The following is a 12,333-nucleotide window of genomic DNA, read 5'->3' as shown; positions in this document are numbered from 1 at the left end:
AGAATTGCCTATATTTTCAATATCATTTGACAACATTGTAACTGTAGATCGATGGTCAATGTCATGATAACTAGGTTATGTTTATATTCAGAGATTCTTTTATTTTCAAAAAACTAAATAGATATATAATTGCATTATAATGAAGACTGTATTTATGGTTGCTGAAAAACCATCTCTAGCAGCTTCTCTTGCAAATATATTAAGCAACGGTAAAAATAGTACCCGTAAAGGTATACCTAAAATCATTATTAAGATTCACTTTATTCCTAAAGGAAATTTTCAGGTTTTAATGGAGCTTGCTCTGTTCACGAATGGACTGGTACCTTTCTGAATGTACCTGCGAAATTTAAAATGACCTCAGTATGCGGTCACGTTTTGGGAGTAGATTTTATAAGCAAATATAACAACTGGGATAGAGTGGATCCTGTAGAACTTTTCTCATGTCCTATTGAGAAAAAGGAAGCGATGCCTAAATTAAAAATGCCGGCATTCTTAGCACAGGAATCCACGGGTGTTGATCACGTAGTTTTATGGTTGGATTGTGACAAAGAAGGAGAAAACATTTGCTTTGAAGTTATGGGCGCTATTGCCAACAGTGTTATGGGGAACGTTTATTCACCAAATGTTACTTACAGAGCCAGATTTTCTGCAATTACTGAAAAAGATATCAAAGCAGCTTTCAATCATTTAGGTGATTTAAACATTATTAACCTGAAATTTAGCAAATAAATTTCTTACAAATATCTTTAGGTCATCCAAATGAAAATGAAGCACGAAGTGTAGACGCAAGGCAAGAGCTTGATCTTCGAATTGGTTGTGCTTTTACTAGATTTCAAACAAAGTTTTTTCAAGGCAGATACGGAGATTTAGATTCTTCGCTTATATCTTATGGACCATGCCAGACTCCGACATTAGGATTTTGTGTTCAACGTCATGATGAAATCCAGACGTTTAAACCAGAATCTTACTGGTGTTTGCAAGTTACTGTTACCACTAAGGAAGGACAAGAAGTCCATCTTGAGTGGCAAAGAGTCAGGAGTTTTGATAAGGAAATTGCAAATTTGTTTTTACAACTGGTGAAGGAAAAAAATGAGGCTAAGTAAGTCGATTTATTGTATATTTTGTGCTTAAATGTTCAGTTTTTATATATAAAACAGTGAAAATAAAGTATATTTAATGTTTATCTTAGAGTGGTAAGTGTAACATCAAAAGAAAAAGTTAAATCAAGACCAACTGCTTTAAATACTGTCGAACTGATGAGAGTAGCTAGTTCTGGTTTAGGAATGGGACCTCACCACGCTATGCAAATTGCAGAAAAACTTTATACTCAAGGTTATATTAGTTATCCCAGAACGGAAACTACAAAGTATCCAGATAATTTTGATCTTTTGTAAGTAATTGAATTAAAATTTACAAAACATTTAAAATAATATAAAATTTATGAAGTTTTGTTGTAATTATAATTAAAAATGTTGTTTTATTTCAAAATTAAGTTAAATTCTTCATATTTTTTATTATTAAATAAATATTTCAGGGGTACTTTGCAACAACAACAGAATAGTAGTGAATGGGGACTGGAAGTTAAAGAAATATTAAAAAACGGGATAAATCGACCTAAATCGGGACACGATGCAGGTAAAAATTTCAAAATTTCCTGAAAAAGTACAGAAATTTATATAAAATTAATAATATCCATCTCAAAACATTTTTGTGGAAGAGAATAACTTTAACTAATCATGTTAAATCACCCCAAAAAATTTCTTTTTGGCTTAAGAAACATCAAAATCTTGGTAAAAATATGCCATAACATCCCACTGGCTTTCCTACAGGATACTGTCACCTCAAAGAGCTGGAATACTATCGGCTCAAGTGCAGAGGACAGAGGAACACATTGTGAATCACTACTTCAGAGCAATACACCTTAGAGAGTATGAAATAGGAGATGAAGATTAGAGCTTCTTCAGTATGACAGCCAGAAAGGGGACATAACAGATCCTTTGGGTCTTGGTGTTCATGGTATGGATATGAGTGCAGATTGTGTATGGAAGAGGAAAAAACCCCAAATTACCACAGAAAACTAAAACTTTGAATCAAATACTTGTAAGAGGGAGAATATGACCTTTTTGAAGCTAGATATTGAAGTTCGTTAGAATTTGTGACTTGGAAAGAAAGCTGTAGATTGTCCAGGGATAAGGGTAGTTTTATTGAAGAGGTGGCATATAATTTTAATTCATAAGTTTTGTTAGTAGAATTGTTGAAGATAACCGTGCTACTCTTTATTCGGTCCAAGTTTTTAGTGTTTGTGAAGTCAGTGTAATTTTTTTAAAGGTGACCATCCTCCAATTACACCTATGAAGCCGGCTACCAGGAACGAATTGGATGGTGATGCATGGAAACTATACGACTACATTGCTAGACATTTTATAGGAACTCTTGCCAAAGATTGTCGTTATCTTATAACTACAGCTGTTTTAATAATAAATGAGGAAGAATTTTCAGTGCATGGTAAATCTTTGATAGAACCTGGGTTTACAACGATCATGCCATGGCAGGTAAAAATATTTTAGTAGATGTGTGATGAGTGAAAATTTATATTTTTCCTTAATGTTAAGGCTATTGGAAAAAATGAAATCTTACCGGATTTATCTGCTAACGAAATGGTTCCAATAAAAGATGCCAAGATAACCGAACATCAAACACAACCCCCTGATTATCTAACGGAAGCCGAACTTATAACATTGATGGAAAAACATGGTATCGGTACAGATGCTTCGATTCCTGTACACATCAACAACATTTGTCAAAGGAATTATGTTAACGTTATAAGTGGAAGAAAATTAAAACCCACTTCGCTTGGAATCGTTTTAGTACATGGATATCAAAAAGTTAGTATAATAATCGAGGGGAAAAATTCATTTATTTCGGGATACTATTTTTAATTTTTAGATAGACGATGAATTAGTTCTTCCTACTATGAGATCCGCAGTTGAAGAACAACTCAATTTAATAGCAGTTGGTAAAGCTAATTTCCAAGATGTTCTGAAACATACCGTGGAAATATTTAAACTGAAATTTCAATATTTTGTGAAGAATATCGATTGTATGGATCAACTATTTGAAGTAACTTTTTCTCCATTGAGCGCTTCCGGTAAAGCACATTCCAGGTAATTATTCAAAAAAATTAACCTAATTACAATATACAAGGTACAATTAGAAATTTTTTTATAAAGTAATAGAACAAGGTTTTCACTTGTATGTGGTAGTAAAACTTTTATTATATCAAAAAATATCTGCTACAACAGGAAATTTGAGAAAAAAATTCATGTACAATAATTGGAATGCTTGTAAAGGATTTATGAAGATAATTAGAACACGAAGAATACATTAGATGCCGAATGGGTGGTGATATGCTTCCAAAACCATTCAGAAGGAAAAAAAAACTACAAATAAGATGGTGGGAAAGAAAAATTGAATTTTAGAAAAATTTGTGAATGACTGAAAACAATTGAAGACATAAAAGAGGCGATTTCAAACTTTTTGATTGAATATTCAAGAAGTTAGACACGGGATCAATAATAGGAGAGAATTAAGTAGAATTATAGAAGCTAAAAATTATAAAAAAATGAAGATTCATCGCTATAAAAGAACCGAAAAATCCCTAAAAGGGGCCTAATTCCCCAGGGAATCAGGGAATGGGCGAGAAGCTGTGAAACAAATCTTAGACCCTTAATTATTGATTAAAGTTACTATAAAAAATTCCAAACTGTTTAAAAAAATTAAATTTATAAAATTCCAGAAGTTGAAATGGTATGGACTCAAATAGTGACAAGACCAGTGGAAGGTCGATAAGAAAAAAGTGAATATTCAAGATAGTAGACACAAGATATTAGAGAAAGAAGATTTACTGATAAAAGAACCGAGAAGTGTCCTAATTCCCATAGAAATGTTAAGAAACTTAACAAAAACAAATCTGAGGCCCCTGATTATTATTAATTTATTTTTCCTATAAGAAATTCTAAAAACATTGAAAGAAAAAAGGCCTAATCATATATAAGTTTGTTATAAATTTTTGTAGATGTGGCAAATGTCGAAGATACATGAAATACATTCAAACCAAACCGGCCAGATTGCATTGTCCACAATGCGACGAAACTTACAATTTACCTCAAAGCGGAACCATCAAATTATTCAAAGAATTAAAATGTCCGTTAGACGATTTCGAATTACTTTGTTGGACAATGGGAAGAAAGGTAACGGTTGTAATTCTTGTTCGCATCCTTCGTGTCCTTACAGTTTAATTTCAAATGGAGTTTGTAATTGTGCAGAATGTGATTTCGGAGTATTGGTACTAGATCCATCATCGGGGCCTAAATGGAAACTGGGATGTAACAGGTAGTCACTGAGTTCTTAATTATTGGATAATACTGATCTGGAATGTATCAAAATGTTATGTTGAGTACTATAAATCAACATTTGGGGTTACAAATTATTCTTGAAAGTCGTATACTTTATTTCTAGGTGTGATACAATAATAAACCTCTTTGATGATGCCCAAAAAGTAACAATCCTTGAAGATAATTGCGACTGTGGAGCGCAGTTGGTTCATGTTGAATATAAACAAGAGAAAAATAAACTAGAAGGTTCCAATGAATCGAAAGGATGCGTTTTCTGTAGTCCACAATTCGCTAAATTAGTGGATAGACCGAAAACCGCGGTTATATCCCGTCCAAGAGTGTTTAGAGGCGGTAGAGCCGGTGGAAGTAGAGGTAGAGGTGGTAGAGGAGGTAAAGGAAGACCGCCCAAAGATAAAATGGCGCAATTGGCAGCATATTTTGTATAACGATTAACTAATTTTATTTTATTATTTTGTTGTATTTCAAATAAAACTCTAAAATATATTATTGTAATGTGCATATTAGCAAAAATAATGTTTTTAAGTTTATTTATTTCACAATATTAATAAAATTCACATTAACATAACTGTTATTTTATTTTAATCACCCAGTAGCATATTTTGTGTCAAATATCAACAAAAAATAGTGTCAGAAAGCTCTAGTAAAATTGGAAGCATATTTAGTATGAAAAACTACCAAAAAACAGTTTTTGAAGACTCTAGTGCCTATTTTGTGTCAAATATCAACAAAAAACAGTCTCAGAAAGCTCTAGTACAACTGGAAACATATTTAGTATGAAAAACTAGCAAAAAACAGTTTTACAAGACTCTAGTACATATTTTGTGTCAAATATCAACAAAAAACAGTCTCAGAAAGCTCTAGTACAATTGGAAGCATATTTAGTATGAAAAACCAACAAAAAACAGTTTTTGAAGACTCTAGTGCCTATTTTGTATCAAATATCAACAAAAAACAGTCTCAGAATGCTCTAGTACAACTGGAAACATATTTAATATGAAAAACTAGCAAAAAACAGTTTTATAAGACTCTAGCGCATATTTTGTGTCATATATCAACTTAAAATCAATCTTAGAAAGATCTAGTGCAATTGTCAGCATATTTTGTGCCGAATATGAACAAAAAAACAGTCTTAGAAGGCTCTAGTGCAATTGGCATTAAATTTAGTATCATATATTATCAAAAAAACAGTCTTAGAATGCTCTAGTGCCTTAAAATTATTCCTTAATTGATTTTTATTGACGGGGATTTATATATTATTTAAAGATAATATTCCAATAAACCTCAGAAATTTGTTGTTCAATCTGTATGTCAAAATTAATTTTCACCTCATAACTATTTAGAAGCTCAACACGCGACGAACAATTCACAACACAAAAATAATGAGGCATTTTTGAAATTTACCAGAAATTGAGTATTTAAAAATAAAAAATTCGCCAATGTTTACACATGCAACAAGTATTCGAATGAGATTGCGTGCCACTCAGTAAATATGGCCGAACTATCAGTGACACCATTTTGGAATGGTCCATTGTTTATACGCAGTGGCCATCTCGTAAAATCTCTACCTTTATGAGGTTATAAGAATTAATGTATTACATTAAACATCAATGTACTTGCACTGTAAAACACAACATTTCGTAAAAGTAATTCACAAATTTTCACCATTAAAATATCACTATAACTGTATAAATATCGAAATTAATACTAATACACACAATCACTTCAATACTAATAAACAATCGAGTCACTAATGCACTACCAACATAAAATTAATTACTTTCGTGTCAGTTGTCAATATACCTATTTATGCTAATAGATCCATCTAGATTTATAATTGGAAAATACAAAATTAATTTGATCTTGGATAATGTACGTGAACCGTCTATAAGACACGTGGTATGTATAAAGAAAAAAGGACGACGATGAAATGAAATTCTCCCATACTCGTAATTATATTGTCTTAGTTAAATTGTCATTAGGTAGCTAAAAATTATGTACAGATTTTTTCAAATATCAACTTATTTATGTATAAGGTATTTACATATTTATATTGGAATCTCATTTGCAAGTGATAAACATTATTGATAAAAATGTTATGTTACAAAAAATGAATGCGACATGAAAATAAAAAGAAATAATGCACGTTTATTACAATATGGTCTAATCGGAAAAAAATTATGTAGTCGAATAGGACGTAAAACACTGATAACACTAGATGTCACATCCGGTTTATTTATAAAACAAAATAACATGTTCTATAACATTAAGCTATTTTTAGTTTGAAGGTATCGATGTCAATTCAAATAATATTAATCAAAATATATCTCCAATTATAAATTATTAAACAGCGGTTATATTTAACTTGTTTATACACATTTCAGATAAAGGATTCGATTGTAGATAATAAACTATGTTCGGTGATATTTCCACGAGTTTATCTGGTACGCACTTGAGTTTGTTGTGATCCAATCTCACCCATTCGATGTTTTTTAAGGACCCCAAACTATTTTCACTTATCTCGCCGATTTCGTTGCGGTGTAAAAACAACCAGCCGAGAGTATCCGGACCGGAAAAAGCGCCATCTTCAATTTTATGTATAGTATTATCGTTTAAAAGAATATGAGTTAATACTGTAGCGTTTCTTATAACGTGCTCACCGTGTATATTCTGTAGTATTTTGTTGGGAATTACGGAAATGTAGTTTCTTTCCAAATTGATCGTGGTTACTTGAGGACTGGATTTAAACCAATCATTAGATAAAGTTGTAATCTTATTTTCGTTTAAATAAAGTAACAGTAATTTCGGCATATTATCGAATGCGTTGGGGTGAATGATTTCTATGCTGTTATTCATCAAATGTAATTCTGATAGAGGTAAATCTGAAAATACGCCTTCTCTAATAACTCTGATGATATTGTTCTTGATTTTGAGTAGATACAGCATCGTAAGATTCCGAAAAGCTCCCGGTTCGATGTCTGTAATGTTGTTTTCTTCTAATATAACGTCAACTAGTTTTGGTAAGCTGTTTATAGCGTCTTTTTTTAACACAGGTATTTGTTGATTGATTATCTGGATATAAGAAACTTTTACCAAATCCTCTGTAGGTTCGAAACATCCCGTTATCTCTTTAATGTCTTTGGCACCTCTTAAGGTCACATTTACACTGTTAAAAGTGATGTCACTGCAGGATTTTACTGAAGATAATACACAAATAATGAAAACGACGGTTTGGAAAATCATTGTGTGTGTTTAAACTGAGAAACAATTAGTTTAATTTTCACATGATCGTATTTATCGTAGGTTAAAGGTCAGAAATTCATGTTAATTCTTAACACAGGCTTGTCTTTTAATTTTTTATAAATGCTGTTTATTGATGAGTCGCAAATGATGTAGAAATCGTTGAAATATGAGATAAAAAGCATAGGCGCCACATAATACAACTTACGACACATTCTAATGTAACATTAAGAATAAAAACTAAGTCAAACTCAGAAGAACAACTTATCAATTTTTTAAAATAACCTTTTACGAAGAATTTTGCATAATAATATATTTACAATTATTTATAAGTAATTATATATCCAACAGTTTCAATAATGCATTTTTCAATAAATTATTTGAAGTATGGTTAGTATGTGAATTGACTAAACACATCAGCCAATAAGAAATTTTCATCCATGTTTAAGGAAACGTGGCAATATCGCGGCCCGTTATAATTAATGTAATCGATGCAGATCGAAAACGAAGGAAAATAAAAATTGTTAGGATTATTTCGCCCCACATTATTTAATTTTTACACTAATCTCGTTACAACATTGCAAATATTATTCATAAAATACAAATATTGATGATACTCTTCAACAAATGATCACGTGACAGCGGAATGTTATCATATATCTTTTATTACAAGGGACATTTCGAAAAATAAAATCTAAAAACAACGTTAACGAAAGATTTTTTTGTATAAACAAATTACTCTAAAATATAATTTCTCTTAACTTATCGTAATGTAAGTCAAATAACGGTTTTAATTTCAATTTTTTCTAAATCTATTTAAAGCAAGCATTTCCAACCTTAACATTTAATGGGTCCCATACACAATAAATAAATTATAGTTTCTGCTTTACGTTAACCCAGATGTGATTTTTTGATCATAATTATGATATTATAACGTACGAGATTGATTTTGGGGTTAGTTGAAATTCATAACATAATCACATATATTGAATTAATTAAGACAAAATTCTAGCTAACAAAATCCGTCAAAAAGAAGAAGATATTTAGATAGATAGATTAGGGTATATTTTTCAATTATTACCGAAATTTTCTCGAGTAATCAAAAATGTTTTCAATAAGAAATTTAAATAATTCATCCCTCTATAGTATTACTATGTCTATGGTAAATACGACATTCCAGAGGTTATTTCATTTGTCTATGAAAAATTGATTGCGACGTTCGGAAACTGATCAGCTGATTTAACTGAATCGGGGTTATAATTTCTGAAAAGTCCTATAATCACTTAATAGTGAAGTTTCTAATAAAAATAAAGGTACACTAAATATTGGATTAATTGTAGAAGTCTCATTGTACTTATATGTTCGTTTTTTATTTATAAAATGGTTGATACTTTTAATTTGTTATTTGAATGAGTTTTCAAAACACAATCTATATACTTGCAAAATCTTCAAGTCAACAATCAATTACTTTCCTATCATTATTTACTATTTGTGCAGTTTTTGGAATTTTTAAATATTATTATCAAAATGTGTAAGTTAACAGCGATTTACGAAATTTTATAATATATTTGATTATAAAATAAATAAAATTATCGCGTATATATGCACATCAACGAAAACACGTTCAAAACATCTCAAATTAGATCTTATGTCATCCAAGTTTTTATCAAATCAAAATTACAATACGAGATGTCTGGACAGCAGTTTTTGAAGTACTAGTGACTAAAATTCATGTGTTTCCGTAAACTTTTTTAGAAATCTTCGAAGTTTTATGGACTTTATTTCATTTTATATTCTTATAACAGTATAAGTGTATTTTTATTTCCCTATTTGTCAATACGAAAATAGCCTTATCGAATTATATTCTTTGTCAGTTTTGAAGTGTTTGATTTTCGTAACAACTATGGCCTTGAAAATTCCCGCGCGCGTTTATTAACGAAATAACTCGAATAAATCATGTTCGATAGTATGTAATAGCCTAGTTAAATTTGCATAATTGGGTGAAAAACAGGTTTAGTATCTAGTAGATTATTTTCAAACATTTAAGATTAATTCCGAACGTTCTTTTTTCTTTACATAGTCGAAAATATTTTTAAATTATCACTAGCTGTTATTTAACTTGTAGAAGTTACTGTACATTAGCTAGATTGAATAAAACATTAAAGCTGTTGAGTACTTTATTTTTTACTAGAGCCCATATTTTTTTATAAGTTCAACTAACTTATTAACTAAACGATTAAGTAAAAAATTTGATATACTAAATTTGACTGTACTATAATTTAAATTCGTATAGACGTCGATCTTCACGCATGCTCCTTATCATCATAATATACTTGTTAAATATGGTGGACACAACTGCTTATTTAAAAAACTGAGGCACTATTCGAAAGACTGTTTTTTTAATATGACAACGTCGTACCACAAGTCGTCGTTCTAGCTTAATCACCAGATTTAACGGAATACACTTCTGGTTCTTCCCAAAAACCAAAAATGTGCTTAAAGAGAAACGTTTTGGCACCATTCCTAACATAGAAAAGACCAAGATGAAGCAGATGAATGTTATGTCCCAAAAAGCATTTTAATCAACATTAACTTGAGTGTTTTGTTACCAATTTCACAAGCTAAGGTAAAACTGGAGATTAAGTTAGACTTTAAAATAAGAATAAACGAAATTGCTCTATTAAACAGACATTTTCTGTCATTTTTAGTTTTAAAGTTGAATTAACTAAGAAAATTGTATAAATAAAAGAAAACAAAGATCAAAAAATATTTTGCAATTTCTTTCGAAGTGAAATTGGACCTTAGAGCATTATTTTACAGGTTTTTACTTTGTAATTAATAAAATAATTCACAACCTTTTTGTTAACCCCTCGAATATCGTATTCTTAAAGCTTTTTTTCAATAATTTATATTTGAAAACTGTCAAATTGTATAATTTATTAAAAATATATAAAAAATACATTATACAAGTCATTTTATTAATAATTATTATTCTTCCTGAGTGTTTTGTGTAGATGTATCTTCTACGCCATTTTCGTTTTCAAAATGTTGCTCATTTGCAGATTTGTACTGATTAATCCAAGAATTTGGCGTAGTAGTTTTGTACATCTAAAATTACGAGATGACCTATTTCTGTACCCAAGTTTTCCAAACCGAAGAAGTGAATAGATCAGAAATTTTTACTTACTTTACATACGAACTTCAAAATTTCATGTTTGGATATTTCTTTTTCCGCTCTACTTCCCCAAGATATCGAAGCTTTCTTCGATATCTGGTCAATTTCCATTTCTATGTATTTTTTACTTTTTAAATTTGTTATAAAATCTTTAATGCTACCAAAAATTTCGTGTCGAGTTTCAACATCTAACCCAAATGTTTTTAAAAATGCATATAAAGATTCTAAAATTATTTAATAACAATAATAAAGTCTTGAAATATTATTTATTTATCGATACTCACGATCACTCACTAAATTGTTACTCATAAAAATATGTGATAAAATAAGTAAAATAAGAATTTTGTGAACATCGTCAGGATATGATCCTGGAATCACTTTTTCTGTTGGGTCAGATTTATATGCCAAAGCATTTGTAATTATATAACCTTTTGTTGAATTTTGTTTTGCATCTATTACTATCACTTTGTACCCATAAACCTTAGAAGTAAATAAAATAAACTAATATAATCGACTTGCAATCAAATATAATTTTACATATATATATATAACGTAACAAATTTTTTACCTGTTCTAATATTTTAACAGCTCTGTTAAGTATATCTTGAAAATATTGTCCAGATTTTGGTAAAACATTTTTCTTCAAGTCAGTTCTTTTAAAAATAACTTGTTCTCCAGCCCTATTTACAAAATATCTCACCAAGTCATTTACTTGATCATCTTGGTTAAGACTAACATTACCGACATTTTGAGAACGTGGATTTTTTTGAGTTTGAGAAAGGCTTCTATTGGAAACTTTTTGCGATTTACGAGGCATAATTTAGACATATAATATCAAATAATTTAATAAATTTTAGTTACCACTCTACAGTAGTTATTTTGAAAGCATTTCAGGAAACATCATTCCCTTATTTTTTTTTTAGATTCCGTTGTTGCCAAATTATATTATAACTTTTATTCATAAAGAAGTAAATCATTAGAAAGCTGTTTAACGTCATACGTCAACCAACTATCAGAAACAATATTTTTCTTAAACTCTTGAAATAATTTAAAAATTATTCACAATTTTGAATCATAAATGGAGTATACTACTTCCAAAATATTTCAATAACTGCTATTTAAAAACGAGAGCTTAGAAAATGAAACCATAGATTAAAATCCAAAAACTTAATATACGATTCTACTCATGCAATACATGAAATAATACCACTATTTTGAACATTCTTATTTTTTAATACGTGAGTCAAACTAAGTCATCCAGATTATCAATTAAAGAAAAAAGTTCAGTTGCTTGCGAAAGCTTTATCTATGACTTTGATGATCTATATCTTCAAAAAGATTTTATTATCAATACTTTTTTTCTTAACTTTAAAACAGACGTTTTAAATATTGAATTATAATTATGTATTTTATAAACAATTAACTTAATTATTGATTAGAAAAATTAGTCTTTATAATTGTTATCCTTTGTTCTAAGTATAAATTTTTTATTTGACAACACCGTGT

At 29.7% G+C, this 12,333-nt stretch overlaps 3 protein-coding genes across 3 annotated transcripts; 1 reads left to right on the top strand and 2 right to left on the bottom strand.

The window, feature by feature from the left end:
- The first annotated feature begins 54 nt into the window (after nucleotides 1–54).
- Nucleotides 55–4,928, top strand: LOC130895750 (DNA topoisomerase 3-beta-1). Its single transcript, XM_057803290.1, is given in 11 exon segments — nucleotides 55–230; nucleotides 284–691; nucleotides 751–1,099; nucleotides 1,190–1,390; nucleotides 1,535–1,635; nucleotides 2,329–2,552; nucleotides 2,613–2,885; nucleotides 2,947–3,164; nucleotides 4,076–4,248; nucleotides 4,251–4,392; nucleotides 4,519–4,928. Coding segments are annotated over 11 exon segments (2,502 nt in total). The 5' UTR covers nucleotides 55–139; the 3' UTR covers nucleotides 4,841–4,928.
- A 1,428-nt stretch (nucleotides 4,929–6,356) lies between these two features.
- Nucleotides 6,357–7,875, bottom strand: LOC130895753 (chondroadherin-like). Its single transcript, XM_057803296.1, has one exon. It carries the CDS (start codon nucleotides 7,653–7,655, stop codon nucleotides 6,756–6,758), a length of 900 nt encoding a protein of 299 aa, XP_057659279.1. The 5' UTR covers nucleotides 7,656–7,875; the 3' UTR covers nucleotides 6,357–6,755.
- Nucleotides 7,876–10,569: 2,694 nt separating this feature from the next.
- Nucleotides 10,570–11,751, bottom strand: LOC130895754 (melanoma-associated antigen D2-like). Its single transcript, XM_057803297.1, has 4 exons — nucleotides 11,396–11,751; nucleotides 11,112–11,307; nucleotides 10,840–11,051; nucleotides 10,570–10,760 (listed from the first exon to the last, which is right to left on the bottom strand). The coding sequence occupies exons 1-4, from the start codon at nucleotides 11,642–11,644 to the stop codon at nucleotides 10,641–10,643; spliced, it is 777 nt and encodes a 258-aa protein (XP_057659280.1). The 5' UTR covers nucleotides 11,645–11,751; the 3' UTR covers nucleotides 10,570–10,640.
- Between the last annotated feature and the right edge of the window lie 582 nt (nucleotides 11,752–12,333).

Source organism: Diorhabda carinulata, chromosome 6 (genome assembly GCF_026250575.1).
Source record: "Diorhabda carinulata isolate Delta chromosome 6, icDioCari1.1, whole genome shotgun sequence".
Taxonomy (NCBI): Eukaryota; Metazoa; Arthropoda; class Insecta; order Coleoptera; family Chrysomelidae; genus Diorhabda; species Diorhabda carinulata.
Note: the sequence above shows the minus strand (reverse complement) of the source record. Positions and strands in the feature narration are given on the sequence as shown.

Excerpts from the sequence above, each read along its gene's own strand:
- LOC130895753 (XM_057803296.1), bottom strand. The coding sequence starts at position 7,655 with ATGATTTTCCAAACCGTCGTTTTCATTATTTGTGTATTATCTTCAGTA.
- LOC130895754 (XM_057803297.1), bottom strand. The coding sequence starts at position 11,644 with ATGCCTCGTAAATCGCAAAAAGTTTCCAATAGAAGCCTTTCTCAAACT. Across the intron at positions 11,052-11,111 it reads TAACAATTTAGTGAGTGATC|AATCTTTATATGCATTTTTA; the intron begins GTGAGTATCGAT and ends AAATAATTTTAG. Across the intron at positions 10,761-10,839 it reads TTTTGAAGTTCGTATGTAAA|ATGTACAAAACTACTACGCC; the intron begins GTAAGTAAAAAT and ends TCGTAATTTTAG.